The sequence below is a fragment of the Poromitra crassiceps genome, assembly GCF_964638095.1.
Source record: "Poromitra crassiceps genome assembly, chromosome: 6".
Lineage (NCBI taxonomy): Eukaryota > Metazoa > Chordata > Actinopteri > Beryciformes > Melamphaidae > Poromitra > Poromitra crassiceps.
The window spans coordinates 25,668,747-25,696,116 of NC_139627.1; the positions used below are offsets into that span (position 1 = coordinate 25,668,747).

At 43.4% G+C, this 27,370-nt stretch overlaps 1 protein-coding gene across 1 annotated transcript in view; it reads right to left on the minus strand.

Annotated features, from left to right (window-relative positions):
* Positions 1–26,305, minus strand: part of agps (alkylglycerone phosphate synthase) — a 45,486-nt gene extending 19,181 nt beyond the window's left edge. The window contains exons 1-11 of the mRNA XM_083638010.1: positions 26,112–26,305; positions 21,588–21,677; positions 20,133–20,223; positions 19,016–19,136; positions 18,727–18,801; positions 17,657–17,728; positions 15,200–15,279; positions 13,537–13,617; positions 11,950–12,075; positions 11,505–11,613; positions 476–603 (exon numbers count right to left, since the gene is read on the minus strand). Of these exons, the coding sequence (XP_083494136.1) occupies positions 476–603; positions 11,505–11,613; positions 11,950–12,075; positions 13,537–13,617; positions 15,200–15,279; positions 17,657–17,728; positions 18,727–18,801; positions 19,016–19,136; positions 20,133–20,223; positions 21,588–21,677; positions 26,112–26,287 (1,149 nt within the window). The 5' untranslated portion in view covers positions 26,288–26,305. The remainder of the gene's footprint in view (positions 1–475; positions 604–11,504; positions 11,614–11,949; positions 12,076–13,536; positions 13,618–15,199; positions 15,280–17,656; positions 17,729–18,726; positions 18,802–19,015; positions 19,137–20,132; positions 20,224–21,587; positions 21,678–26,111) is intronic.
* Between the last annotated feature and the right edge of the window lie 1,065 nt (positions 26,306–27,370).

Sequence of the window (27,370 nt, forward strand, 5' to 3'; positions counted from 1 at the left end):
CATCAGCACTAGAAACAGCCCCAGACAGCAGAGGAGGCAGGCCAGTAATCTCCATTGCCTTTATCATCCACAGTCATTCCTTCTCATTAACTGTGCAACTGCCAATCCCACTTGAGCACTACAGTAGCATTGATCTGAACAGCAAATATCTACAAAGTTTGTAACCTGCTCTGTGATTATGATTAACCTCCTGACAACTACATGGTCAGCATTTGCCAAGATGTGTGGATCGGACACAAGTGTTTTTAAGAGATTTGAACATGTAGCAGAACGTGGTACGAGGAGTGACATTTACAGTAGGAATTTTTATTACACAAAAGTCAAATATTCGTAATTCATTAAAGGTAAGAAAATAAAACCAGAGGAAGTGGAATATACAGGGCAAACAACTCCAGGGGTGTCATCACGCTACCAGAACGGTCCCTTTACTGTTTAGGGAGGTCAGGATATGTCGAAAGATGCATTAACATGTTACCTGTTTGGCAATCTCTCGTAAGCAGGCGACTCCCTGCTCAAAGTCTGGGAAGACCACCGAGCCGTACTTCTGATACTCTGGCAGGGGACGGATCTTCATGGTCACCTCGGTGACCACACCCAGCGTTCCTGCAGAAGATCACAGAGGAGGATTTGAGCAGGTCAGAAGAGAAGCAGCATGCCAGTTCCCACAATCTATACGAGCGAGCCCCCTCTCTCAGAGCGGAACTTCAGAGCGTTTTACAGGCCTCTGCTACACGTCCCCAGGGCCCTTTGGCTGACCTTTGTCTCACGTTTCACCTTGGAGATCTGGTTTTCCCCAACACACTGGGGGACAAGCAAGATTTATCAGCCAAGAGCATGGAGAAATAAAGCAGGGCTCTCTCAAAGGCAGAGCGAGGTGCCACATATACAGGTATACAGAGAGCTCCAGCTGGCCTCGTGACCCCGGAAACTGTCGGCTATTAGCTTCTGCTGCTGAAGGAGTGGAGCAGCATGTTGCAAAAAGCTGAGCGGAACACAAACTAGTAGAGTGGCTTACAATCATCTGCTTTTTGCTCTCTCGCACATCGGCTACGCCTGGGACTAACAGGAAGTGTAAACACAATCCTGTTTACACTTCCTGTGACTCATAAACTTAGTCTGACTCATATGTGAGTCAAACTAGGTTTGGCCAGGTGAGTCAAGACTAGTTTGAGCAGGTAAAACAGCCGGCATTTTGAACAGGAAGTCGTGACACAATGGGTTAAGTGGGCGGGGCTACATATTAAGGTGAATACAGATATCTAAGTTCACAGTAAACTACTTCACTGGTAGCTAGAGAATGCTGCTAAGTTTCAGTTCAATTTTGGGCATTAATGCGATACCCTTGGGGCGCGGGTGCAATATGAATTTCTGCCATTTTCAAATAGGAAAGGCTGCAATTAACTGCTTAAAGTCGAGGTGAACCGGAACGGAATGCACTAGCGTGAGCGTCGGAGACTGAAAACAAATTTGGTCAATCATGGTGTGTTCCACCCCCAAATCGAGTGGGATTCAGCGTGTTGTCGTGCTACGCGAGTGGGATCCGCAGAGTACCAGGCAGCCACCTGCTTCGTGCGGAGCGAGCGGACAATCCGATGCATGGGTGCTGCCCGCCCGCCTGGAATCTCCGACTGGCGACCCCTGTCAACCACGCGCCATTTACGCTATTTCTGTAAATACGATATTCCTGGAATGCGCGTTTTAACGAGCCAGTTACATTTCTTTGCATTCTTAGAGATGATAGATTTTGTTTTTTGTTCATGTTTCATACAATTGGCCAAGTTAGTAGTTAGTTAATGGGATAGGAATTCTGCCAGATGACAGGCACTAGGCGCCATTTTCTACTTCATTTGGAAGAGAAAATTATCCTGAAATGAAGATTTGATTGACAGCTGCATGTCGTGATATGATTGGTTGAAATGGGGTAGAAATTTGATAGTACTGGGTGACGTCAGCAAACTGTAAATTACTGTTATCAATGAAATCTTGAAAAATTAACTTTTGATGTGAAGAAGTGTGAAAAACTAACGAAATGAGATTTTTGTGATTTTTTGCATACATTACTAAATAGGTGCACTGCATACCCAGGTATTTGAATTAAAAGAAAAGAAAAGTCATTTTTGGGTTCAGCTCGACTTTAAGGGAGAGGGCCAGCAGACATGGTTTTCTACACAAGGTGTTTTAGAGCTCCAGGTAATCTTTTGGTCCATGAATCAAGTAAACTGTGTGTGTGTGTGTGTGTGTGTGTGTGTGTGTGTGTGTGTGTGTGTGTGTGTGTGTGTGTGTGTGTGTGTGTGTGTGTGTGTGTGTGTGTGTGTGTGTGTGTGTGGTGTGTGTGTGTGTGTGTGTGTGTGTGTGTGTGTGTGTGTGTGTGAGTGAGTGTGTGTGTGTGTTGTCCATATCTTTCAGCCCTAATTCAGGGTCTTCCCAATCGCCCAAAGAGTCGAATATTTTTCAGCTTATCTTGTGAAAAGTAAAAGCTATTAATGAGCTATTAATAACCCTGCTTGCAGGCCCAGGGGCTGACCATGTAACCCTGCTGGCAGGCCCAGGGGCTGACCCTGCTGGCAGGCCCAGGGGGCGGGGCTGACCTTTGGGGGAAACTGGGCAGCCATTGACATAAGTTACATGTTAAACAACCAAGCATTCATCCTCTCACAGGACAGAGCTGCACAGACAGCTGGGACAAACTGGCACAATAAAAGCCCGACAGAGGCAGGGATTACACTGATGCTTCTGTCTTAAAGGGATAGTTTGGTTTGTTTGAAATTGGGTCCTATCAGCTAGTTCGATACACTAACTGAAATAGGTACAGTGTTCTGGACGCTGAGCGCACCGTCTATCGAGACCCAGCACTCTGAGCAACAGCCTCCACAGCTCTGTCTCTCTAGTACAGGGGGCCAAGAACTAAAACGTAATTTAGCCACCTAAAACAACGCCCACCTAAACAAATCAATATCAGTGTACATGCACACTCTATTTTGACAATTTTCAGCACTTTACTTTACCATCAAACAGCCCTCTCATTCGGCACTATTTCCTCCCAACCGTACAACTACCGTATTCCTCCGCTAAACGCATGCACAGAGCCGCGGCGCTGGATTACTTCGCAGATCAGCAGTTATTTTGTGTTATTTCTCCCGGCTTGTTAGTGAAGACAACAAATAGAATACACGAACGAAAATATGAGTGATTTTGATAGCGAGGACAATATGCCATTCACCTTGGTGACAAGAGGATACAATTATCAACCAGAGAGAGTAATATACAGAAGAGGAACTTTTGCAGAGTGAACAGGCAGAAAGAGAGATACGAGGAACTGCCATAATATGCTGCCTAAATGCCGGGGTGTCCTGCAGACCTTTTTCACCATTCCCAGGATAAATTGTGGAAAACATCCCAGACCAGAGAGGCCAGGTGACTTGTTGTCTCTAAAGTAAGTCAGTGTTTTGTCTCTCTTCTAAGCCTTCCTGTTTTGTAAACCGCGGCTCTGTGCTCTGTGCTGGCTTTTAGCGGAGGAATACGGTAGTTGTACGGTTGGGAGGAAATAGTGCTGAATGAGAGGGCTGTTTGACGGTAAAGTAAAGCGCTGAAAATTGTAAAAATAGAGCGTGCATGTACACCAGTGTTGGGCAAGTTACTTCCAAAATGTAATATACTACATATTACTAGTTACTTTCATTTGAAAGTAATAAGTTACTTTACAATATTACTGTCTGTGTAGAGTAACTCATTACTTATTACACTACTTAAATTCAACCGTCTTGAAGTCAGTGGAAACTGTCCAAAATTCTAAATGTTATCCTTTTCCTTTGTTATTGTCATCTATAGTGGTTATTTGCATAAAACACACAGTTTGATTAGGCAATGATTGTATTTTTTTTTAAATATGTGCTTGGATAAAAAAAATATATATAACTCAATTTGTAACTTGAGTTACTTGACAAAGTAACTGGTATAATATTACTGAATTCCTATAAGTAATCAGTTATATTAGTGAGTTACTGCTAAAAGTAATATATTACATGTAATATGTTACTTTTGTAATGAGTTACCCCCAACACTGATGTACACTGATATTGATTTGTTTAGGTGGGCGTTCTTTTAGGTGGCTAAATTATGTTGTAGTTCTTGGCCCCCTGTACTAAAGAGACAGAGCTGTGGAGGCTGTTGCTTCAGAGTGCTGGGTCTCGATAGACGGTGCGCTCAGCGTCCAGAACACTGTACCTATTGCAGTTAGTGTATCGAACTAGCTGATAGGACCCCACTTCAAACAAACCAAACTATCCCTTTAAGGAGATAACAGTAAAGAGTGATAACCTATGTCGTCAATTGCTTTCATAATTCTGTCACCAGTTCATTATTCCAAACAACAATCTTTTTTCTTCTTCTCTTTTCTTTACATCCAACACAACTATAATTACTGCTTCCACTAAAAAACACAGATGTCTGGCAAATCGCTGTATGAATGTTTATGAATCATGGCTAATGAGCGATAACATCAAACATAATCAGGAAATGACAGACCTTAGTTTAAGCATATTTTCTATATGATAGTGATTGATAACATTCATTGATAACATTACATTACGGTCATTTAATGTTTCTGACTTTCTGAAAGGTCCCCCCCCCCCCTCCCTCCACACACACACAACTAAATCTTATGTGCGTTAGTGAAGTTAGACACTTCCTATTTCGGGATACATCTATCCAGAACATAGCCAGTTCCATTAGCAGGGTTCCTCAGCCTGCCACGGCTGTTAATGAGCCCTCTAACGTGACACTACATGCCACATGCTGCTCCCTAGTGGCCCAATGATAGCATGCGACTCCATTACGCCTCTGCAAATATCCCCAGGCCCCTCCCACCCCCCATGCTATGGAGGAGGAGCCTTAGAGATAGAGAGAGAGAGATAGATGCCACGAAACAGGGAGGAGGAGCTGGATTGATGGAGCTTGAGAGAGAGAGAGAGACAGAGAGAGAGAGCAATATGGCTGCAAGGAGGTAAGAACAGCAAGGTCAGAGAAAACACTCCTGAGAAAGAACAAAATACTAGAGGGCAGCTTAAGTCATTTTTAAGTTACAGTAACCTCTTGTTAAGGAGAATTATCCAGGGAGATGGACTGGACTGCTCACCATGAAGAGTCCCCTTGCCTTTTATATCAAATAACCTTCTTTCTGACAAATATAGCAGAGAACAACGTCATACTTGGCGGCGGCCAGGCCGCACTTTTGGAATCAAAGCATTAACTCGGCACCACATTAGATTAGCATTGGTGGGCTTCACATACCTACATTACATTCTCCACGGTTGAGAGGCCTTTGAAAGAGAAAGTGATTATTATTGATTATTCCAATCATTCCCTTTTTTACAGCGGTTGCTGCGAGGTGGAGGAGAAATACTTTGCATTCCGGCTATTTCAAGGTCAGAGAGATAGGGAGACCTGGTTGCTGTGCGGTGAATGAGAAGCTAGCAGTAATTTTCTAATAAAATGGATGTGTTCCACTTAACATGCAGAGCGTGGTTGAGGGCTTTGGTGCTGGGCTTTGTTGTTGTGGCCTGGTGTCAGACTGCAGGGTGGGGGGAAGGCTGGGGTGAGGAGGCAGATAGCTCTAATGAGACCAAGCAGCAACCTGACCTCTTCCTTCCAGCATTAGGCCTCCCGGAAGTGCACGCACTCCCAGAGACGTGTGGTCCTGTCCCATCTCTCCTTCACCACACAACTCTTTCTAGTACAAGCAGCGGGCTCACCTTCAGCCTTTTTTACATTTCAAGCTATCTGTATTATAGAAATATTGTTAAGAATAACAGCAATCTTCATTATTATAATTAATAGCCTCCAATCCACTGCAAAATTTGTCCATTAGCTGCTCTATGAAATGAGAATGTAAACTTGCACTGTCCCAGTGTATACCGTGCATTGGTGTTGGAAAATATATTGTTGGCTGGAAGGGAGCCAACTCCCACAACTGTAATAGTTAAAATAATAAAACATGCTGCCGTTTTAGGCTAATACACCCAGGGGTCTGTAAGCTTGTTGTATTTGTGCTTGTTTTTTTTTTTACATGAAACTAAATTTCTTCTGATATGGACATGCTACAGAAATGCTATTTTACACAAAGATAGAAGACACCTCCTGGATTCTACAGCAACATGACCCCAATTGGCCTGATGGGGGCACTATTATTAAAGCCCCAATCAGTAACTTTTTCACCGTAATATAACAGCTTTTTAGTCATTGAGGATGGTAGAGTGACTTGTAACAGGGAGAATGTCACCTCTATTGGTCACACACCGCCCTCCAAAGGCCTCTCCTGGGACTAAGCAGTTTGGTGCCTGCGTCCAAGATGCGCACATGTGCTGTACAGCGGGAGCGTTGTGTTCATGAAAACAGGGAAGTAACTCAGTGTGGATTTGCTACGAAAATGACGTTTCACGTAACTATGGATTATTATTTCATCACGTGGTGAGTACCCGATGTCACAACATGTACATAGAGCTTTCTGCCGCTGTGTTTTGTTGACTTTGAACTGCGATATCGATATCGATAATATTGCACGCAGAGGGCGCAGTTGCCGGTGCTGCGGCTCTAAACTACAGGTTTGGGGATTCTAGAGCAGAACACAAGACGTCTGCTCAGATGTTCGTTTACTGCGGTGGTTAAATCCCCAATCGTGTCTGCCTGGGCTGGGCTATCAGCTAAATTCTAACTTTGCTGAATGGATAGAACAGGGTTTTTTACCCCACCCTGACCACGCCCCCAGCCAGGCTGAGCCAGCTAAACCAGCGTGTATGACGAGACGTGGCCTCAACCTATAGCAAAACTTGCAAAAGTTGCTGAATGGGGCTTTAAATGTTCACTTTAGCAAGTCATATCTTTCAGACTGGGGGTCATGTTGACAAGAACCTCTTGGCTCTAGAGCTGCACTGATTAGTCAATTATTCGATCGACAGAACATTAATCGCAAACAAAGAAATAATAATAATCGATTTGTGTGTGTGTGTATATATACACACATACATACATACACACGCACACACACACTACATACTACTAAAATTCTCTCGTTTCAGCTTCTTAAATGTGAATATTTTCTGGTTTCTTTAGTCTTCTAAGACAGTAAACTGAGTATATATTTGGGTTGTGGACTGTTGGTCAGGACAAAAGATGCAACTTAGGGTGCTTTCACACTCGGGACCTGGGACTGTTTCTGAGCACACTTGTCCCCAAATTGACGCCAGGTGTGGTTTGTTTCACGAGTGTGAACGTTGCGTTCCGTGGCCGGGTGCGGAACAGTGTACCGTGACAGCGTTAGTCTCTCAAGCCAGACTGTCTCTTCTACATTCTGCGAATGCATCATACTTCTCGCTCACAGAGCCTGGTCAAAGGAAGTTTCAGACTGGAGGAAGTTCTAATCGATGCAGGTGATTGGAGAAATCACCTCCAATCACCTGCCTTTAGGTGGGCCATCCCCTATCATCGCTCATTATTTTCCCTGAGTTTCCCTTTCCGTTTTGACCAAGTTTTCCCAGCTTGAAGTACAGACGTGTAGGCAGAAGCATTTGAAAATTGCGGGAGCCAACTCGTCTGTTTTAGGAGACTATATGACACTATGACAGGGTCCACTTGAAAAGGTGGTCTGGGGAACGCTTGGGCGTGCCCGGGCACGGAACACTTGTGAATGTCAACGCCAACCGTACCGAACCACATTGACAACACACCGGCGAGGATACACTCCAGGCAGGCGTAGTTGATGACGCAAGTGTACTCTGCAACTTGCAAGTGTTCCGTTCCGGTCCTGAGCGCGGAAGACATTTTGTAATGTGAAAGCTGACCAGCGTGGGAGAGGGGAGGGGGTGGCAATTGTATGCGGGCATGGAAAGGAATGGAACGGAATGAAAGCAATCGTTCCCAGTGAGAAAGCACCCTTAGTCTCCATGCCTGGATTTAAAAGTCCCAGCATTACCTCTGAAAAGCAGAGAGCCTGTGAGAAAAGTGGATCCTAACCTCATATTGTCTTGGTTGGCAAGGACAAAACACCAGATTACAGTCCAAAGCCAGTGACGGTGAGGCTACACAAGCCAAGAAAGGGACGAAACTGTGAATAAGAGATATGGGGAAGTGGAAATAAAAAAAAAAACACACTTGCAGAATTAATTCACAATAGTGCATAATTTAAGATATACCGTTAAGTATGCAGTATGAATTAATTCACAAAGTAAACAAATTACCGTATGCTAATTAATTTGCACTGAGACCTTTTGGATCTTATATTTTACCTTGTAACTATGCTCTTTTATTTTTATCAATTTTTTTTACGTTTTTTTTTTATATTACCGTAATTTCCGCACTATAAGCCGCACCGGAGTATAAGCCGCAGCAGCAAAATTGCCTGTTTGTTACATATATAAGCCGCAGGTGTTTTAATGTTTTTTTTTTTTTTTTTTTAATTGTGTTTTAATGTTTAATTACCATATGTAAGGGTTCATGCACAGAGGGGATTGTCGGGAAAGAGATGGCTGTTTGAGGAAGCTCCCATTTATTAACATTTCAACAAAACAACATAACACAACACCACCTTTGTTTTTTTTTACAGTGCACACAGTGTCCGCGGTGTGGTGAAAAGAGGGCAAGAGAGGAAATTAAAACAGAAGTGGATTTATAGTTAGAAAGAGTGCTAAAGAAGAGAGATTTTTTTTTTTTTTTTCTGAAAAAATCCATAGATAAGCCGCACCGTTATATAAGCCGCAGGGCCAAAAAACGGGGGAAAAGCCGCGGCTTATAGTCCGAAATTTACGGTATATATAAAGCACTTTGAATTGCCTGTGTGTATAAAATGTGCCATACAAATAAACTCGCCTTGGATTTGGAAGCCTGGTGTTTAACATGTTGAGTGCCAAGGACGAGATATCTCGTCTTACATAATCCAACCGTTGAGTGCCAAAGACGAGATATCTCGTCTTACATAAACATTTTTTTTTTTTGACGGTGGGACATCAATCAACCCCTTTTACGTCTTCTATACCAATATTGGAGGAAGAGAATGTGTATAATCTATTTTACCGACAACTAAGTGGCGACAGTTCTCTCCAGACAGAGAGAAAGCCGAGCAAAAAACAGCCACACGTCCGCTGGAGAAAGCCATTCTAATTTTCAAGGAAATAGCTGGGCGAAAACTCTTTCGATTTCACACACACACAAACACACACACACACACACACACACACACACACACACACACGCGCGCACACACACACACTCGAGTACCTTTGCGCATAAATAAGACCAGAATCGCAAAAGCTTCTTCAAAGCTCTCAGCCGACACCTCAAGAAACGAACGAGCCCGTTTTACAGTAAGCCAGACTGCCCGAGAGCCGCCAGCAGCACCAGCCCAGAGGAGCAGCAGCAGCAGCAGCAGCAGCAGAGCGGAGTAGGCTGCCTCAAGATTGGAAGAAGGGGATCGCGAAGGAATTTCTCTCCCGTGTCTAACCCCCCCCCCTCGCCTCTCCTCTCCTCTTCCCCGCTCCTGCGATTCCCTTCTCTTTTTTTGGGATCTGTGAGGCAACAGAAACTCGCCTGTGACAAAACACTGCAAAGCCACACCTACGGAGGGAGGAGTTTGGGGAGACACACACACACACACACACACACACACACACACACACACACACACACACACACAAAACAGTATACAGACTTGCCCAAGGGCACCCATAATCACAGGCACGTGAGGTGGTTCTAAAAATCCATTTATCTCAAAACTCTCTGAAAATCTCTGAAACCATGCTGTACTCAACGGCTAATATCTACATAACTACTAACTCTACAAACGAACTCTTTTAGACAGAGAAAGCACACATTCTATTAGTTCTTTTTAGATGATTGGTGTTCACGAAGTCTTAACAGAAAAGAATCCTCGGCTCTTGTAAAATGAGCCAGAATCCTCAAAAAAAAAACTGGCACAACTTACCTACAGCATTGAAAAAACGGCTGGCACTCAATGTGTTAACAGAGTATGCAGAGGGTTTATTGGTATTTAGTAGAAAAAAATAAAAAAAAAAAAAAAACATTTGTCGTCTTTACAATTTCCATAATAGCCTGAAACTTAGATTTGCACTGGCGACTATATTTTGAATATATCTGATTAGGAACTTATTGACAGATGTGCATTTGCTATCCGCCGAAATCAGTTCTAATGAGTACAAATGGAGATCTCTGCAGTGATCCTGGACTAGCCAGCGAGCAGATTGCAGAGCCTTGTAGGGCGAATATACAGTTTGTATCCACAGCTGTTTAACATAGCGATGCCAAGAGTCTCTGCACCTCCTCATTATGTAGGGGGGAACCTGGCATATGGCAGTATTCTCTGTGGGCACTCACAAGGACAGGGCACTGCAGAGGGGGCGGAGAGGACACTTGCTGGTTCCTAACTAAGGGGCCCTTTACACGAGGACAGTTTCTGAAAGAAACGACACAATAGCGTTTCCTTCACACCTTTTCCTTCACACCTTCTCCCCGTTTACATGAGCGCTGTTGAATTTTTAAAACGCCGTAATGTACATGCCAGGTCACTAGGTGGCAGTGTGATCACCTTATTCTTTGCCCATACAAGGACGCTTACTGCATGACGTAATTTCGTACTCGTCTTTCCGGTTTTAAACGCGGAAATAGAGTACGCTTTCCGCAGTCATTTAGACTTGCCAAAAAGCTTTTTTCAAGCTAAAAAAACCCAAACTGTTTTAAAGTTTTAATATTTGTCGGGTGAGAATGTAACATATATGTGACCAGTTTATCAGAATAACGCCTATTGGAAATCCTTAACGAGCAGCGAGGACCGGGAGCGCTGACTGTGATCTGTCAAACCCTACTGCTACTGGCAGTGAGAAAACACTGTCGACGTGCTTTTGTAACTAACGTTAAATGCCGACCGGGTACAGCCATCGGCTCCTCGCAGCAGTAAAGTTATGAACATGTAACTGAAGTTGGCCGCAGTGTAGCTTAATTCTGAATGTTGCCAAACTTCATTCATACTGACGTTGTATTTGGTTGTCAACTCGCGCACGGCTATGGCGTAATCGTGTGTGTCGCGTGTGCAGGCACGTCAGAGTTTCTGAAATGTGCCGTTCCAAAGCGATTACATGGAGCCCTCAGCGGGAAGCGTATCAAACAATTCCACTCTGGAGGGTGGTTCCAAAATGTCTCGTTTCCTAAGCGCGATTCCGCCGTCGCCGTCTAAAAGGGAGGCACTAACGATAAAATAATTCCCCGTTTCCATAGGAAACCGTCCTCGTGTAAAGTGCCCCTAAGACCCCTCTAGATCACTTTCCCACCAAAGCTGCTTAATGTTTAACAGGCCTGCAGCCTGAGAACTGCCCTGGTGTTGCCACTCTATCAGTCGCCAACACACATTGACACACATTGACACACGTGCCCGGCCTGCACACCTTGGCCTGCACACCTTGGCATATCAAAGTCACAAGAGAAAGTCAGTGCAGTTAGCAAACCTTCTGAGCCCATGATGAAGTGGTGAATGTCTGGCCCGGTGGACATGCGTGGGCCCTGGCAGCTCTTCTCTATCACCCCTCTAGGGGTCACCATCTTTACATGGACGACCTGATCAGAGAGAAAAGAGCCACATGACACGCCGCAATTAGAAACTCACAGGACACAGAGATAAACAGCAAGTCTGCCGTCAAAGATTAACCAATTTTAACCCAAATTACTAAACTGTAACATTCGCCCACGCCATGCCACACATACTGTATGAACATATATCACAATTGATACTTTGACCACTGCATTTTAGGCCTGATGGGTAAACTCCACTAAGTGTTGCTAATCATTTCCTTCCTAATGACTATGCAGTAACTCTGTTATGTCCCGAGTCAACTGTTACGCCTTGTTCTGAACAAACACAAGCAGGAGGGGGAGAGGGGGGGGGGGACCCACCAGGTCCTCAATGTTTCCATAGACGTTCTTCTTCATGCCCGATGCTCTGGTGGCCACCCAGCCCCCCAGGGAGCTGAACTCCATGGAGTCGGGTTCATGTCCCGTACAGTAGCCGCTCTCATTGAGCTGAGGAGAATCAAAACAAAACACAAGTTTGATTTTGCATTTGAAAGTAAGCCTAGACGGTTTGCAAAACAATGAAGCTGTAAACGCACAAGAATGTTTTTATGACAAGCAAGAAGAATAAGGCAGTGAAGGCCAGGAAAACAAAAAAACACAAATTGCAGCTCTGCTGGGGAATTTCACTGCACTCGTTATGCTGTAATGCTCAAACTCAGCTTTTATGGCATCATAGATTTTTACAACAGCCTCAAATAAAGCAAGTGGAAAGAGCAGGAGAAGAAGAAAAAGAGGCATGATGGGAGAGATCAGAGCATTGTGTGGACTGTGCCAAATTCCACTGCTTGGCTGGAGCACTTGTGTCATGTGCAAAATAATGGCTATACTCCTCCAGGTGACGTGCTTTAGCCTTCCTCCATGAATACTAGTAAAATACAGAGAGAAATCCTAGCTCCTACACACTAAAACACACTACACACCACTACATACTTGAATCTGTGCTTGTGCTCTGTCTCAGAGAGACTGCTGGACATTCAGATTCCGCCACACCCCTACCCACACTTCAAAATAAGTGACTTCTTGTCTTGAACTTCTTGCCCCATGGCTGGCCTGGCACACTGGGCCAATGTACTTTGCGTTTTTTAATTTTCTGTGGCACACAAACAAGAGCCCTGGAGCACCTCAGTAACCCCGATCAGACTGCAGACCACTGCTTTGCCCTCAGAAGCCTGCTCACTCTCCTGAAGACACCCAAGGCCCTGAAGGCCCAGAATGCCTGCATCTCCAGGACGCACATGTATTAGTAAAAGAAAAAAAGAGCCCCAGTACCTCAGCGACTCCCAGCAGAGTCACTGATCACAAGACGAGGGTAAAGTCAGGCCTTGTTTTATTACAGCACGCCCCTGGAAGGCAGCTTTTAATGCAGACCCATCTGCTCCATCAAAATGGCCCAGACTAAATGCAGAGGTAGAGTCTGTTTTAGATGCAGCTCACGCATTCCTCTGCATCACACGCCCGCTCCTTCTCCATTTTTCTGAATTAGCTTGATGGTGCCATCTGCTCATAGCCGGTGCCGGACTCTCTAATCTCTACCCTACAGCACTCTGCTCCTCGGTGGAACTCCTCACTAAGCACCCACAGACCCACCATGCACAGAGAAGACACCCACAGACCCACCATGCACAGAGTAGACACCCACAGACCCACCATGCACAGAGTAGACACCCACAGACCCACCATGCACAGAGTAGACACCCACAGACCCACCATGCACAGAGAAGACACCCACAGACCCACCATGCACAGAGTAGACACCCACAGACCCACCATGCACAGAGAAGACAAGGTGATTGAGCATGGCAACCTGCATGTCATGTGAATGGTCAAACACAGCATAGCAATTTGCACACAGTAAAGTATGCATTGTGGATGAGTATGGATATGGATGGATGGATGAATGGCACTTACTGATCTCTCTAATTCCTGACCAACGATGCCAGCTTCAACATGGGCCGTTAAATTTTTCTCATCAATCCACAGTATGCGATTCTGCAGATGAAAAACAAACAACAGCAGCAACGTGAACGATGAGGATTTAAACATTTCTAGTAAAGGCGTTGGCCTGCATAGTTTAATACACGGAGCATAAAGAAAATCCTCTGAAATGCTTTTAGAGTTTCGCTAAAAGGAAAAGGCACGATTGATTGACGTTTTCTGTCAACTTGATTTGCACAGATTGAAAATATTTTAGTCAGGCATTATTTTGAATCCTTCCTTTAGACATTTTAACTTCACACGTGGAGTTAGAGTCAGTTTGTTGAAGAGGCACTATGCAGTGTGCACCCTAATGTACCGGTACATCGTTTCATGTCAATTCTGTGAATAATTATTCACATTCTTTTTTCCGCTCCAGTTACACAGATATCGTGATGTATCGTAGATTACATTTCTTGCAATGTATCTGTTATCGCAGAATCGCTGACGCTGTAGCATGATAAAGTATGGTGATAGTATTGTATCATGAGTTACTCTGCGTTGCCCACCCCTAATTCTAAGCATCTGTGTGAATCATTTTAATTTTGTTTAAAGAGGAAAAGCTGCTCATGAGGAAAGTCCCTCGGCAGTCTGTTGCTAACAATGGGAGCATTGCACCAGCATGTCCTTCAGGCCTGACAAACACGTGTCGCAGACAACTGAACTGTGTGCAGAGGGAACAGTTAGGTTCCTCAAGGTTAACCTCAATTTCACATTCAATCCTACAAATACGCCTCTTATTTGAGCCCCTGCACTGCAGGAGCTACCTTCACACCTGCAATCAATTATTCTCCAGAGGTAATAAAGATTATGTTCCTACCATACTGCTCCTTTCATGTGCTTCCTTTGGAGTGGCCTCAGCCCTGACCCTTGACCCTTGACACGGCACACTGGCCACTGGTGTCTATGTCACCAACTCCCTGACTCGTAGTTTGGCAGTGTCCAGACGGCTTATATATCACCTCCACGTGGGCCTGGATCAAAGGGCCGTACTGTACTGGTAACGGCACGCACCGTTTTCTACCATATCTAACAAACTTGAGTCTTATCATTTTTATGCCGAGAGCTACTGGCTTCCGTCAAGATTACCAGCCGATGCCAAAGGAGCGTATTTGTTACATTATATGAAATATTTACATTTTTACAAACAAATAAAAATAATAATATCACAAATAATATAATCAAAAACAAGAAAACCATCACAATGCTTGATTTGTGAGTGCATACAATCCACAGCAACAAATTCAAAATCTGACTTCACATATTTCTGTTTTGACAAACGTATAATGCACAAACCATCATAAAGATTTACACAGAAGGCTACACAGAAACAAATAAGAATGATTTATTTCCCCGATTTTTGAGTCATAACAACAAAATGTTTAAGTATGATTCATTCAGTCTGAATAGACTTCTCGCTTCAAGCTGAGGTGCACTTTAGGCTGGCAGGAGATCATTTCATATGGGCAAGCAGCGCCTGGTGTCTCTGAGTAAGAGCACCAATATAGAATTAGTGTCACCCTTCAGACCATAATGCATTGTGTGATTGTAGAAAAATGCATCCGATATGTGCAGACACAGGTCTTTCATTACGTACCATCTGTGAGGTATCCAGAGAGACGATGGTGCGGGTCTCCTCTGGGGGGCACTCTAGGGCACTGGAGACACTCGTCCCTCCTGGGAGAAAGAACCAGGAGTTGCAGTACAATAGTAAAATATTCAAAATGAGAAATGACCCATGTGAATATAGTAGACAGTTTCCCGGTTTCCAGTTTTTGCAAGTCTCCACACCCCCATGTCCGTCGCTTAGTGCAAAACTTTCTGTGATTTCAAAAAGCACTGTGGAGGAGCTGCTGCAGAATGTTATATAAAGTATACTAGAAAGATTGCATGCTCATTTCTACCCTCACACACTCACTCACACTCACACACACACACACACACACACACACACACACACACACACAAATAAACAGACATTGCAATATACAGTATTTTGTTTCTGCGATATATAATTGCGATGTGGAAAAATACAGAAATGTTCACCAAATGGCTTGAATAGCTCAGCTCTATCATGTCTTGCCCATTTAAAGGGGGACTGACACCCCCCCCCCAGATTTCTTGCAAAATGGTATTCTACTTGAGTTGAAAACTCTGCAGGCAAGATGGCCACCTATACTCCCTTCTTTACCCTGGCAGAAGAAACTATCATAACTTGGCCAATAAGTATGTAAGATACAAAATAAAACAAATTGTAATGTCTTTATTTATTGTAGAATGCAGAGGACATGTAACCGTTTAGTTAAACTCGCATTCCAGGAATATTGTATTTACTGCGCTGCTCTAAAGATAACGTAGTTGGCTCGAGCCTGTTTCGTCCTGGAACCCACTCGCTTTGCGCCAGAACACAATCGATTTGGGGGTGGAACACGCCAGGATTGGCCAACGCCAACGCCAGTGTCCAGAACTGTCAAATCAAATCATCGACAGAGACGCTATGGCCCGCCTCCCAGTATTTTCAGTGTATCGGAGATAGAGAACGATAAATGATAAATATAGCCACGTTATAAACAACAAACTAAAGCTGGAGATCCGTATGGAAACAGTGTTACTCGAAATGGTTAAAAGTTATATCAATTTGGTCATTCAGTGGCGTTTAACTGCCATGTAACATAACTAGCTAGTCGCTAACATTAGCCACAGTAGGCGATTACACATGATGCATTGCTCTTAAAGGGCTCGCGCCGCTTGAACTACAGTAATAATCACATGGGGAAATAAAACATTTTTCACATGAGTGGGGCATGCGCAAATACCACCGTGACGTAACGATGTACCAAATCGGCCATTCATTTGAGGGCACAAAAAAAAGCAGGTTTGAACCCATAGAGGGCACTTATGCTGCTGAAATGATAGGGGTTTGTAAAATTGTAACAGATTGGTCTCAAATGTGGAGATTTTGACCAGAATCCTTCACATACCACCCCAAAAGCCATATTGGTTAAAAGCTGAAAAAAAGGTGTTTTGGGGGTATGTTACACTTTAAGAAGGTGGGTAATCTGCACAGGTGATGTAGTAGGAAGGGCAGGAGTGTGTAGCCCACAGCCAGGGTGAGTTGCAGGAGGGTAATGTTACCATAGTTAGCGTGAAAAGACTAAGAGCTTAGAACGTCACTGAGAGGCCATGCATTATCTTTGCTGCTGTAGTGGAATAAAGTGACAGTTCTCCACTGCAGAGTTGGTCCCGACTCTTAAAGCTTGTTACCAGCTATGAGCCAGGCTAAGCTAAAATAGACTAGCACAACACCGGAGGCTTCTCACCTACGGTTCGGAGCCGCGAAAGCTGGGAAGATAACATACGCACACTACTCTTAACAAATCCTTAAATCAGAGTAAATTATGTTACCGTAGATCAGACAGACCTCTCTTGTAGATTAGCCATAGAAAATTAGAACTGTTTTCCTTTTGTATCAAGCAGCAAAACAGTTTTGAGGTGTTTGACCTCCATTTACCTTGTCATTGCACGTCCTGCGATGTGACTACTGCACATGTGCACATTGCAATGACGATGCTGAAACGCTATATTGTGAAGCCCTATATTAAAGCATAATAGGCTAGGCTTCAGCAGTGAAAATAGCTCTTCCTCAGACCATGACATGGTAGCCTGGGGGTTTAATTGCATAAATAGCGAACTGAGTTTACTTCATAATTGCATTTTCCATATGAACCTGTTCATAAATCGCTCTAATATTATAATATTAGAGTACACATCCAAGACATGAAATTGTGCAGGGGGTGCACCGCACTGTGGGATGATCAAATAAAGCCCAACTTGACATCATCAAGGCAGCCGCCATGTTTTACGAAAACAGCTCATTCATTAACAATGTGGCTTGAGGCTTCAGGAATAAAAAAATAAATAAAAAAATCAGCATGGGATAAGAATAGCTCATATATTATATAATGTGCATAACGGCATTAAAACAATGTCAAGGCACATCTAATGGCTTGTACATACATAACCACTTATTATGCCGATTAGAACCTAGACTCACCTCCATATGGTATCAAACAAACATTATGCTTGCTTGCCAGTTCCACAATTTTCTCAACATCATTGTGGCAGTCTGTAAACACAAGAAACATCATTTGAGTGACTAGACAGCATCACGTAGGTACCCATTAACCATCCTCTACTGCGATCATAAATTAAGTGGGCCCACAATTACAAGAGAACACATGTTACAAGGTGGGACATAACACTAGGCGTCTATAGAAGACAATACATAAATTCATAGGGCCTGAGCCGTTAGAGCAGGGAGACAAGCAGAGAGGAAGGGCGGGCGGTGATTTGCCTGATGGCGGTGATTTGCCTGGGGCATTCCTGAGATGGAGTCAGAGAGCATGAAGCTATGCTCTCTGGGGTGGGATGTGCTGGATCAATATGACGGCGCTCTGGCCAATCACAGGTCCCACGTCCATTCACACCGGAGCGGGAAGAGCGGTAATATCCACCTACATGGCTCTGCTTGACTGGCCTCAAGTGCTTTGTGGGCCAGAGAGAAATGCCTCCGCTCCAACACGTTCTGCCATCCAATTAAACACACAGCTTTGGCCTGTGGATTACAGCTCCAACAAACTAACCCTCCACTTAAAAGACACAACCGGACTTGGAGTGACTACTGTGAAATGCAAATTATGAGTTAAAAAAAATCTATTGGATACACATTGAGTGAGATTGCATTTGCGGGGTTCGAAAAATAAAAATTAGGGACTGCTGCTTATAGTTGCTTGGTGATTTGCTGCCCATTTGGGAGGCTGCTAATCAAGTTTCAACCATCAGTCAACACTCATTTGCATGATAAAATAGTGCCAGCCATAACAGCAGCAAACCAATCTCAGGCTCATAATTCATGGGTGTACAGGGCCAGACCGTGGAGTATTGGGTGTCAACCGTCCTCCCCCTGACACCTCTTATTAAGCTTCCACTCATACATATTAATATCCCTTCGCCTCTGCAGAGATTAACCCTTTAAATCACCTAAGCCAGGGGGGGGCAGCTATGCAATGTGGGAGGAGAAAAACAGACCAATGAAAACAGTGACGACACCGTTTCTGAACTCACTTGGCCATACCACCAGATCTGGCACACGCCCAAATTTCCCTTCTCGTAGAGGAAAGATCTCATGGATGCAATGGCCTGGAAGAAAATTCAGAATCAATCAAATGAAATCAAACACACAGAAATGTAAAAGATGGTCATCGCAAAGAAACACGCTGCTGTTGTATTATTAGGCTCGCAAATCAGACTGTACACAGGTTTATAAACATGACAGAATATATGGGGGAGGACGGGGTTGCGGATTTAGAAGTTTGTTTCAGTATGTTTGACGCTCTCAAAAAGCACGCCTCACCATGGCCACGGAACGCCCGGTCTTCTGCGTCGTGAGAGAAGGGGATGCCGGTGGATTTCAGATCGTCCACGAAGGCCTCGTTGAGCATGGGAGGCTGCACAGCACTGCTATTCAGGAGCGGCTGAAACAAAAGAAGGCATTGTGATATCGTAGGTAACTGTGATTTAGTAGCCTACTGAGGTTTATAGTAAGTAACTGTGATTTAGTAGCCTACTGAGGTTTATAGTAAGTAACTGTGATTTAGTCGCCTACTGAGGTTTATAGTAAGTAACTGTGATTTAGTAGCCTACTGAGGTTTATAGTAACTGTGATTTAGTAGCCTACTGAGGTTTATAGTAACTGTGATTTAGTAGCCTACTGAGGTTTATAGTAAGTAACTGTGATTTAGTAGCCTACTGAGGTTTATAGTAGGTAACTGTATGTAGTAGCCTACTGAGGTTTATAGTAAGTAACCGTGATTTAGTAGCCTACTGAGGTTTATAGTAGGTAACTGTGATTTAGTAGCCTACTGAGGTTTATAGTAAGTAACTGTGATTTAGTAGCCTACTGAGGTTTATAGTAAGTAACTGTGATTTAGTAGCCTACTGAGGTTTATAGTAGGTAACTGTATTTAGTAGCCTACTGAGGTTTATAGTAAGTAACTGTGATTTAGTAGCCTACTGGGGTTTATAGTAGGTAACTGTGATTTAGTAGCCTACTGAGGTTTATAGTAACTGTGATTTAGTAGCCTACTGAGGTTTATAGTAACTGTGATTTAGTAGCCTACTGAGGTTTATAGTAGGTAACTGTATTTAGTAGCCTACTGAGGTTTATAGTAAGTAACTGTGATTTAGTAGCCTACTGAGGTTTATAGTAGGTAACTGTGATTTAGTAGCCTACTGAGTTTTATAGTAGGTAACTGTGATTTAGTAGCCTACTGAGGTTTATAGTAACTGTGATTTAGTAGCCTACTGAGGTTTATAGTAGGTAACTGTGATTTAGTAGCCTACTGAGATTTATAGTAGGTAACTGTGATTTAGTAGCCTACTGAGGTTTATAGTAGGTAACTGTGATTTAGTAGCCTACTGAGGTTTGCCATTTGCAGAAGATGCAACAAATAAATATGAATCACACTCACTGTTGCTGGACTTTTATTTTGTACGCTGATTCCAAATGTGCCTTCAAACCAGTCTTTCAGACTAGGGAGGATCAGACCACTTAGCCTATACCTGGAATGTATAAAACAAGATAAAGCCAAAACAGCCAACAACAACAACAACAACAACAGCAGCAACAACAAAAATCAACAAAGTTAAGTAAGCATTATGTGTCGGTTATTTCCATTACTAGGATTAAACCAAGTCTTCTAAATCGTATCTAAATGCACAAGTGGGTTTATTCAGCTGGAAAGCAAGCCCTGTGGCTAATATGAATGGAGTGTGGGATTGGAGTGCAGGGAGGTTATTAGGCGAGCAGAGCTGCAGTGACAGTGCTGTCCGTGCCATCGCCCCAGCCAAGCCTGGCATCATTGAGCTGCTGGCAGAGGCTGGGCCAGCACATCAGGGGACTGTGCTCCGCCTTTGTCCAAGAGACCATGAAACACAGTCTGTAATGAAAAAGCCTCTGTCACAGTGAGCTCAGAGGCAGGAGAGGAGAATATCCTCTTTGACTTCCATTCAACTGTGCCCCCACCTGGCCTACTGTATGCTGTCCAGGTAGCTGTTCAGCTGAGAGGGCACAGCCCTACAGCCATGCAGTTTAAAAGAGGAAGCCGTTTGCTGCGCAACATCCTGTGTTCAGTTTGACCCATTACTCAAAATCCAGCTCCTCATACACCCTGCAGCAGTCCCCTCTGTTTACAGTGTGGCAGCCAAGGCTGTCTGTTCTAAAGCCATACATCATGATTACAAAAGCAAGGCCCATCTCTACCTCCGCTTTGTCACAGGAGACGAAAGATAAAGGTGTAGAGAACAGATGACACCAAATAAAAGAGCTATTCATTCTGGTGCCAGTGTAAACTGAGGCCATGTTCAGTCACTTCACATGGGAGACAATAGGCTTTGCTATTGTACACCCACACAAATTCAGACTAAAAAATGTCCCCCTCAGCAATCTGTGAAACCACATGTTTAACCACAACCCCCAGAGACATTATGAACAATTAGTAACATAATATGTTTTTTATTTATGAGCAGTGTGACTGTGTGAATGGGAGGTGTGGAAACGGTTCTTCCTATTAATGAGCAACAGAGCTTCAGAAAGCTGAAAATCACAACCAGTGACCTTCTCGGGTGTCAATGAACAATTCAAATGCCAACCACTAGATGGCAGTAGCACCACATTCTTGTGAGTGTAGGAGAAGGCAGATTTCGAGCTGGAAGGATGGGCTGTGAAAATGTTAAGTTCATAACCTGATGATATTTTAGTATATATATGTTTTTTTCCTGCAATAAGCCTAAAGTCAAACAAAAACGAGTATGCCGAAGCCAACAAATGTGCCAAACTAAACTTGATTAGCATCTATAAAGAAGTGCTCGTGTTAATCTCCTCATAAATCACTAAAAAAGAGCAGTAATGTGAAATCATACCATACCTTTTTCCAGTAAATTCTGCTTGACCTTTTTTGTTGAAGAGGAATTTAGAATCGCTGTATCCCCATCCATTCCATTTCATAATCTCCTGCCTAAGGAAAAACAAACATGGGCTTTGGTTAAGTTAGCGACTCATAGTATGCATGGTCTGAAGTCAAGACAGGACATGCAAAAATATCAGAAGCAGTTGCAGAGACACATGTGAAGGTGCTTTTTGGGGGTGGATGATATTATCAAATTGTTACCGCAGCTCCTTCTGTCTGTTATACAGGCTATGCAATTCCTATTCAAAATATAGGTCATGTAAGGATTGGAATATCAGCCAAGACCAAGAAAATAATGCTTGCTGAGATCATCTGATACATTGCAGTGATACTTGAACATTGCTGATTTATTTTTATTTTTACAACTAACCAGACCTACATTATTTCACTACGGAAAATGTCCTGCTTTTCTCATTTGACCAATCAGTCATTCCATAACCTTTCCATTCATTCAAGGCAGGGCTGGATATCAGTTGGCAAATTTACAGTATGGGAGGGTGCAGGCAGTAACACCTACAATATCCCCTGGGTGCTATCCACTGCACAGCCCTCTGCACACAGTCAGGGCAACCGCAGCTTGTTGTCATGGTGATGTTAGAGAGCAGGAGCGACACATTCAAACAACATACCCATCAACAGAGGCAGCTAGCCTGATCCAACAGAGTCCCTTTGCTCTCAGCTGTTTCCCGGCATGCCCCCAAAATGGCTGTGTTTACCATTAGGGGCTATGATACTCAAAGCTCAAATAATGGCTTAATGAGTATTCCATTATTATCACCACTGGTTTCACATCTAAAGACGACACTAAATAGCATATGGACCATTGCTGTCCAAGAGCTCATGCGCTCTACTTACACTTCTTGTGGAAACACCACTCAGACAGCGACCATAACTCATGGGTCACTTGGGATGGGATGCTGCCCCCATAGTGGAGTAAAAGCCATAATAAAGATTAATACCTGCCAAAGTGGAGTTTCTCATCAATTAGGTGCATGAGCGGAAACGAGACACACTTTGAATGAATCCTCGCCACTCAGATGTCATAGCTGGTGATGTCCTGTCATAGCTGGTGAACGTACTGACGGAAAATGTATCAACAACAAGAGAAAACTGTGCTAGGTGAATAGAGTAGAGACTGCGGTTATCAGCAGACAATTTAGTGAGCGAGGGCCTATTCAGAAGAGGCAGGTCCTGTTGAAAGGAGCTACTGTAGGTCCTGGGTGCCCTGGTGGTGACTCAGTGGCCCAAGGGGCATACCATGTAACTGTGACATCCTCCTGGGCTCAAATCCGGTCTGGGACCTTTGCTGCATGATGTCACAACCCCCTTCTGCAAATTCTTTCCTGTTTCTCTTCACTAAGCATGCTATCTAAGGCAAAACAGCCCCTGCCAAAAAACAACAAAAATACTATTGTGTAGATGCTATTGAAACTCTAATTGTTTTGATAAATGGAGGTTCCTAAACCTGCCAAAGTGTGTGTGTCTGTGTGTGTGTGTGTGTGTGTGTGTGTGTGTGTGTGTGTGTGTGTGTGTGGCGATCACACAAAACAAGACTTCACTTTGTGAATTTGAGTCTGAGAGGCATTGCAGCTCCTTTAGACACTGAACTCAACAATTGCAATAATGCTGAAAATGTTGTCGGTGTACATTTTCCCAGTGAATGTTTCTTTAACAGCTGTTGTCCATCATACTGAAAAACACAGTGGTCACACAGTGAAAATAGAAGAACAGGGCCACTTCAAGTTCTCACTGTAGACAACGTACTATCTTTTGCCTACTAAGTAATCTCCCAATTTGTGTACAAGTTCTTACATCATCGTTGTAACGTAATTAGTTATGCCGATGATGGCTCAAGGCTGAAACGCGTATGTTGCTACATTTGCCCTAAATAGATAAAAACGGTTGACTCGTGAGTACCGGCTTTTTGTTCTTCTTCTGTGTATTGCCGAAACCGCACACCTGACACAATCTTTAAACTTGGAGCGGTGTGCGCTGCAACCTTCTACAGCAATATAGAGCTCACAAGTTGTATCCGTAGTTTAGGGTTGTGCGAGGTCACCCAAATAGCCATCGCGATGGCTCCACAGCAGAACATCACGATGGGCGATGGCATCGCCGTTGATGGGGGTTAAGTCGGTAAAGTCGTTGCGGTGCCGTTTGGCTGTGCCGCTGTAATGCACGTTCACGTTTACAACAGGACAGCTGAGCGACCAGCAGCCTTGGATAGGCTATCGACAGCACAGAGCCAGGTGACAAGCAGTAGGCTATCACTACCAGCAATATTGAAAGGTGCAAAAGAAACATTAACGTCACAGATCCTGACCAACAGTGTGTGTTGAATTTAACTAGCTGGCAGAAAACGGGCAGAATTACTGGCGGCTATTCGGCTAACGTTAGATTCGTGTGGGCTCAGTTTTGAAAATAACTATGTTAAGGAGAGATAGAAACACAGCAGCAGGCAGCCTATGTAATGGAGTGACTTCATGGAAACAGGCGGGTTGAATTCACAGTTGAAGACTTGTAAGTTGTAACATTACTCACATTGGGTTGAAAACAGGAAAAAACCACGTAAAGCTTCTTCTTTGTCTCAACATTTTCACAACAACACAAATGACCTCTGCTTATCCTCCCCTCCCGCTCTCCACTCTACCGCTTCTCTGAACTGGGGATAGGGTACACTTGTTTAATGGCGCCCACGCATCCCACGCTTAGAGGTCGATGCCATCGTCCATCGTGCCAACTGCCAACCCTACCGTAGTTTTACATTCTAGTAATATATATCACCAATTCAAATTATCAACAAACTGTCCAAAGAAATGCTGGTTTTCCAAGACACTTGCATATTTGACGGTGACTACTGTTTCAAAAAACAGGTTGAAACTTTGAAAACCTAATAATAACCATAGAGTGACTGAATCTCCAACATGTAACAGAGCTGCATATATTGATACAGTGACCACAGGTTCAAAACAGGGTGAATGAGATTTGGTCACATTAATATATGTAATTGTTTTAGCATTTCAAGAGTTCTTGGCACAGAAAATTTGTTGTGGGTACTTTTAATCATGGCCACAGTCTGTGAGCTGAAATATGATTACTGTAACCTAAGAGGGCAAGTACTGTACATCTGAACTCTATTTTTCACTACAGACTAGAGCACTTATGAATGATTATGGCAAATGCTCAGGGAGTTGCAGACAAATCTATAAATGACTTTCTCCAGATCACACAAGAATATAGAGATATAGTTATACAAGGGGCTCTCCACTGATAAAACATGACTGGATATATCCCCTTTTGACAGATGGATGAGAAAAGAAAACCAATGATTTGTTTGTCCCTCCTTTGGTTAATTTTGTATCCATACCAGTTTCTTGTTGTACCATGGAATTATGTATTACTTACATCTGATATGTATGGGACCAGACATAATGTTGACGTAACCTTGTAATGCTGTTGTATTTTTGTTAACTATACAAACTGGGTTGCAGAATCAGCTGAAACAGAAAAAATGCAAAGATTAAATGTTCAGACTGCTGAACATAACCTTGGATGGATAAAAAGGCTGCAAGACAAAACATTTAATAGCGGGGGAATTCCAATGTGGTATCTGGGACTGACACTAGATGTCAGTACAGCGTGGTGGCATTTCCTCAAAAGGAGTTGAGCTCCTCATAGGTTGAAAGTCAGGCCACCACTAGTCCTGACCAATCAGATCAAAATACAAGACGGAAAAGTTCTACTTTCTCCTCTGTCAACTGAATTGTTACAAATTACATGGGAATCCTGTGCATAAAAATCTAAATAAAGAAACATACGGGCTTCTCCGGATAAGCCAATGCTTTACTGAACATAGTATGTAAATGTCATATCAAATCGACTCAAGTACAGTTATAAATCAAAATGGGTCACATTGGCTAAACTACTAACTGTTTGAACGACCAATTCAGGATGCAGTAAAGAAAGGGGGTCACAAGTTGAATTGAGAAATCACACTTGTCAAATCTAATCAACCTCAGTAACGTTAATGAGTTAAGATGCAACCTCAGTAACGTTAATGAGTTAAGATGCAACAGAATATGCCAAAAGATAAGCTAACGTTAGCTCTAACGTTAACCTTACACAAACGTCACTGACTTGACTGAGACTGCCAAATGACAGTCATATCACCAAATTATCTGCAATGTCCCACAAAGAGAGCTGTATTTGAACAAAGTTAAGCAAACACTGACTGAATGTGAATACAGCCGCACCCACTCCAGAGTGAATTGCTACTTTGAGCAAACTAACGTTAGTTAGCAAGCTAACTAAAAATCTACCCGATTTGGCAATGTCTTCCTAACGCTACGTTATTCAAGCTTGAAGGAGAGGGGTGATGCGATGTATCAGTGCATGACACTCCAGTGATTCGTGTTTAGCTAGTACTTTCAGCTAGTCTCTGCAACCACTGTGAGTCTGTGACTGACTGAGGATGGAGCCTACCTCCTCCTCGGCATGGTCCTCTCCGTAGTTGAGACATTTGGCTTGTTCTCCTGAGCTTTGCATTCAACGGCTAGAATGGCCGACTCGTCGTGCACAGGCTTCTGTAAATGTCCGGCAATTATCCTCAGTCTTTGCTGTGCAATCCGCTGCCTATCGGAGCTGCTGTTGGACGCCATGCTGCTTCCGTGTTTGTGAAGAGAGGCTGGGAGCGGCGGCTGTCAGAGGTCAGCACCATGAGCGCAGGGAAAGTATGCAGTCTTCACGGACTGTCGGAAATATCGGAATTAAAACTTAAACACATGCAACGCAGACGAACCACCTGGGAACATTACAGTGTAACATGATATAAGTGGCGGAGAGCATCAGAAGGCGTGTCAGCAACTAATGGTAAAAAGCGATGTGATGTGTCATTAATATATCTATATCTATTTGGTTGGTGGTGTTCTGTGTAATTAATTAATTTGTATTAGTATAAGTTTTTATTGGCACTCTTTAGACGATTTTGTTAAAAGAATGAATAAAAAATCAATTGCATACCTGTTGCATAGGCTATTTATTTACCCACTTGCCTCTGGAACTGCAGCACAATTTCCAAAATAAAGCCCCTCCCCCTTTCTTCTTCTTCTTTTGGCTTAATATGTCATCAGTTATTCTCACGTGACCGAACTGAACAGAACTTGAGTGCACGAACTGACTGTTCCATAGTCGTATACGACTTTGGACATCAGAAATAGTAGCTTACAAGGAGCAAGTGAAGGCAGCATTTCACGTACGTCCCATCATGCATTGCGATATATGACTAGTATGATCTCCTGATGATCTCTAGGGAGCCTGGTAGAATCAAAGTAAGCTTTCATTGTTTTTAAAAGATATCTCCGATAATTCAGCTCTCCAACTATAATCACTTGCTGATTAAATGGGCTGCACATTTACAGGGACAATGGGATTGTAATATAGTTATATTAAACGGAATTGTATGTCATGTTTCCTTTATCAACAGCTATCTCCATGAATCCTAAAATGATGATGCATGGGCAAATCTGAGGCAATGGAAATTAGCAATGCCTTCAGCTGGAATGGGAACAGGATAATGGAATAAAATAAAAATAGTGTGCCATATGGAACCAAAGAAAAATGAGAACAATACAATTGGTCAAAACTGTCAGCAAAATAGCACATCTAACCGTTCTTCAAAGATCACTTTCATATAAATTGTAGCCTATGTGTGTGAGTGTGTGTGTGTGTGTGTGTGTGTGTGT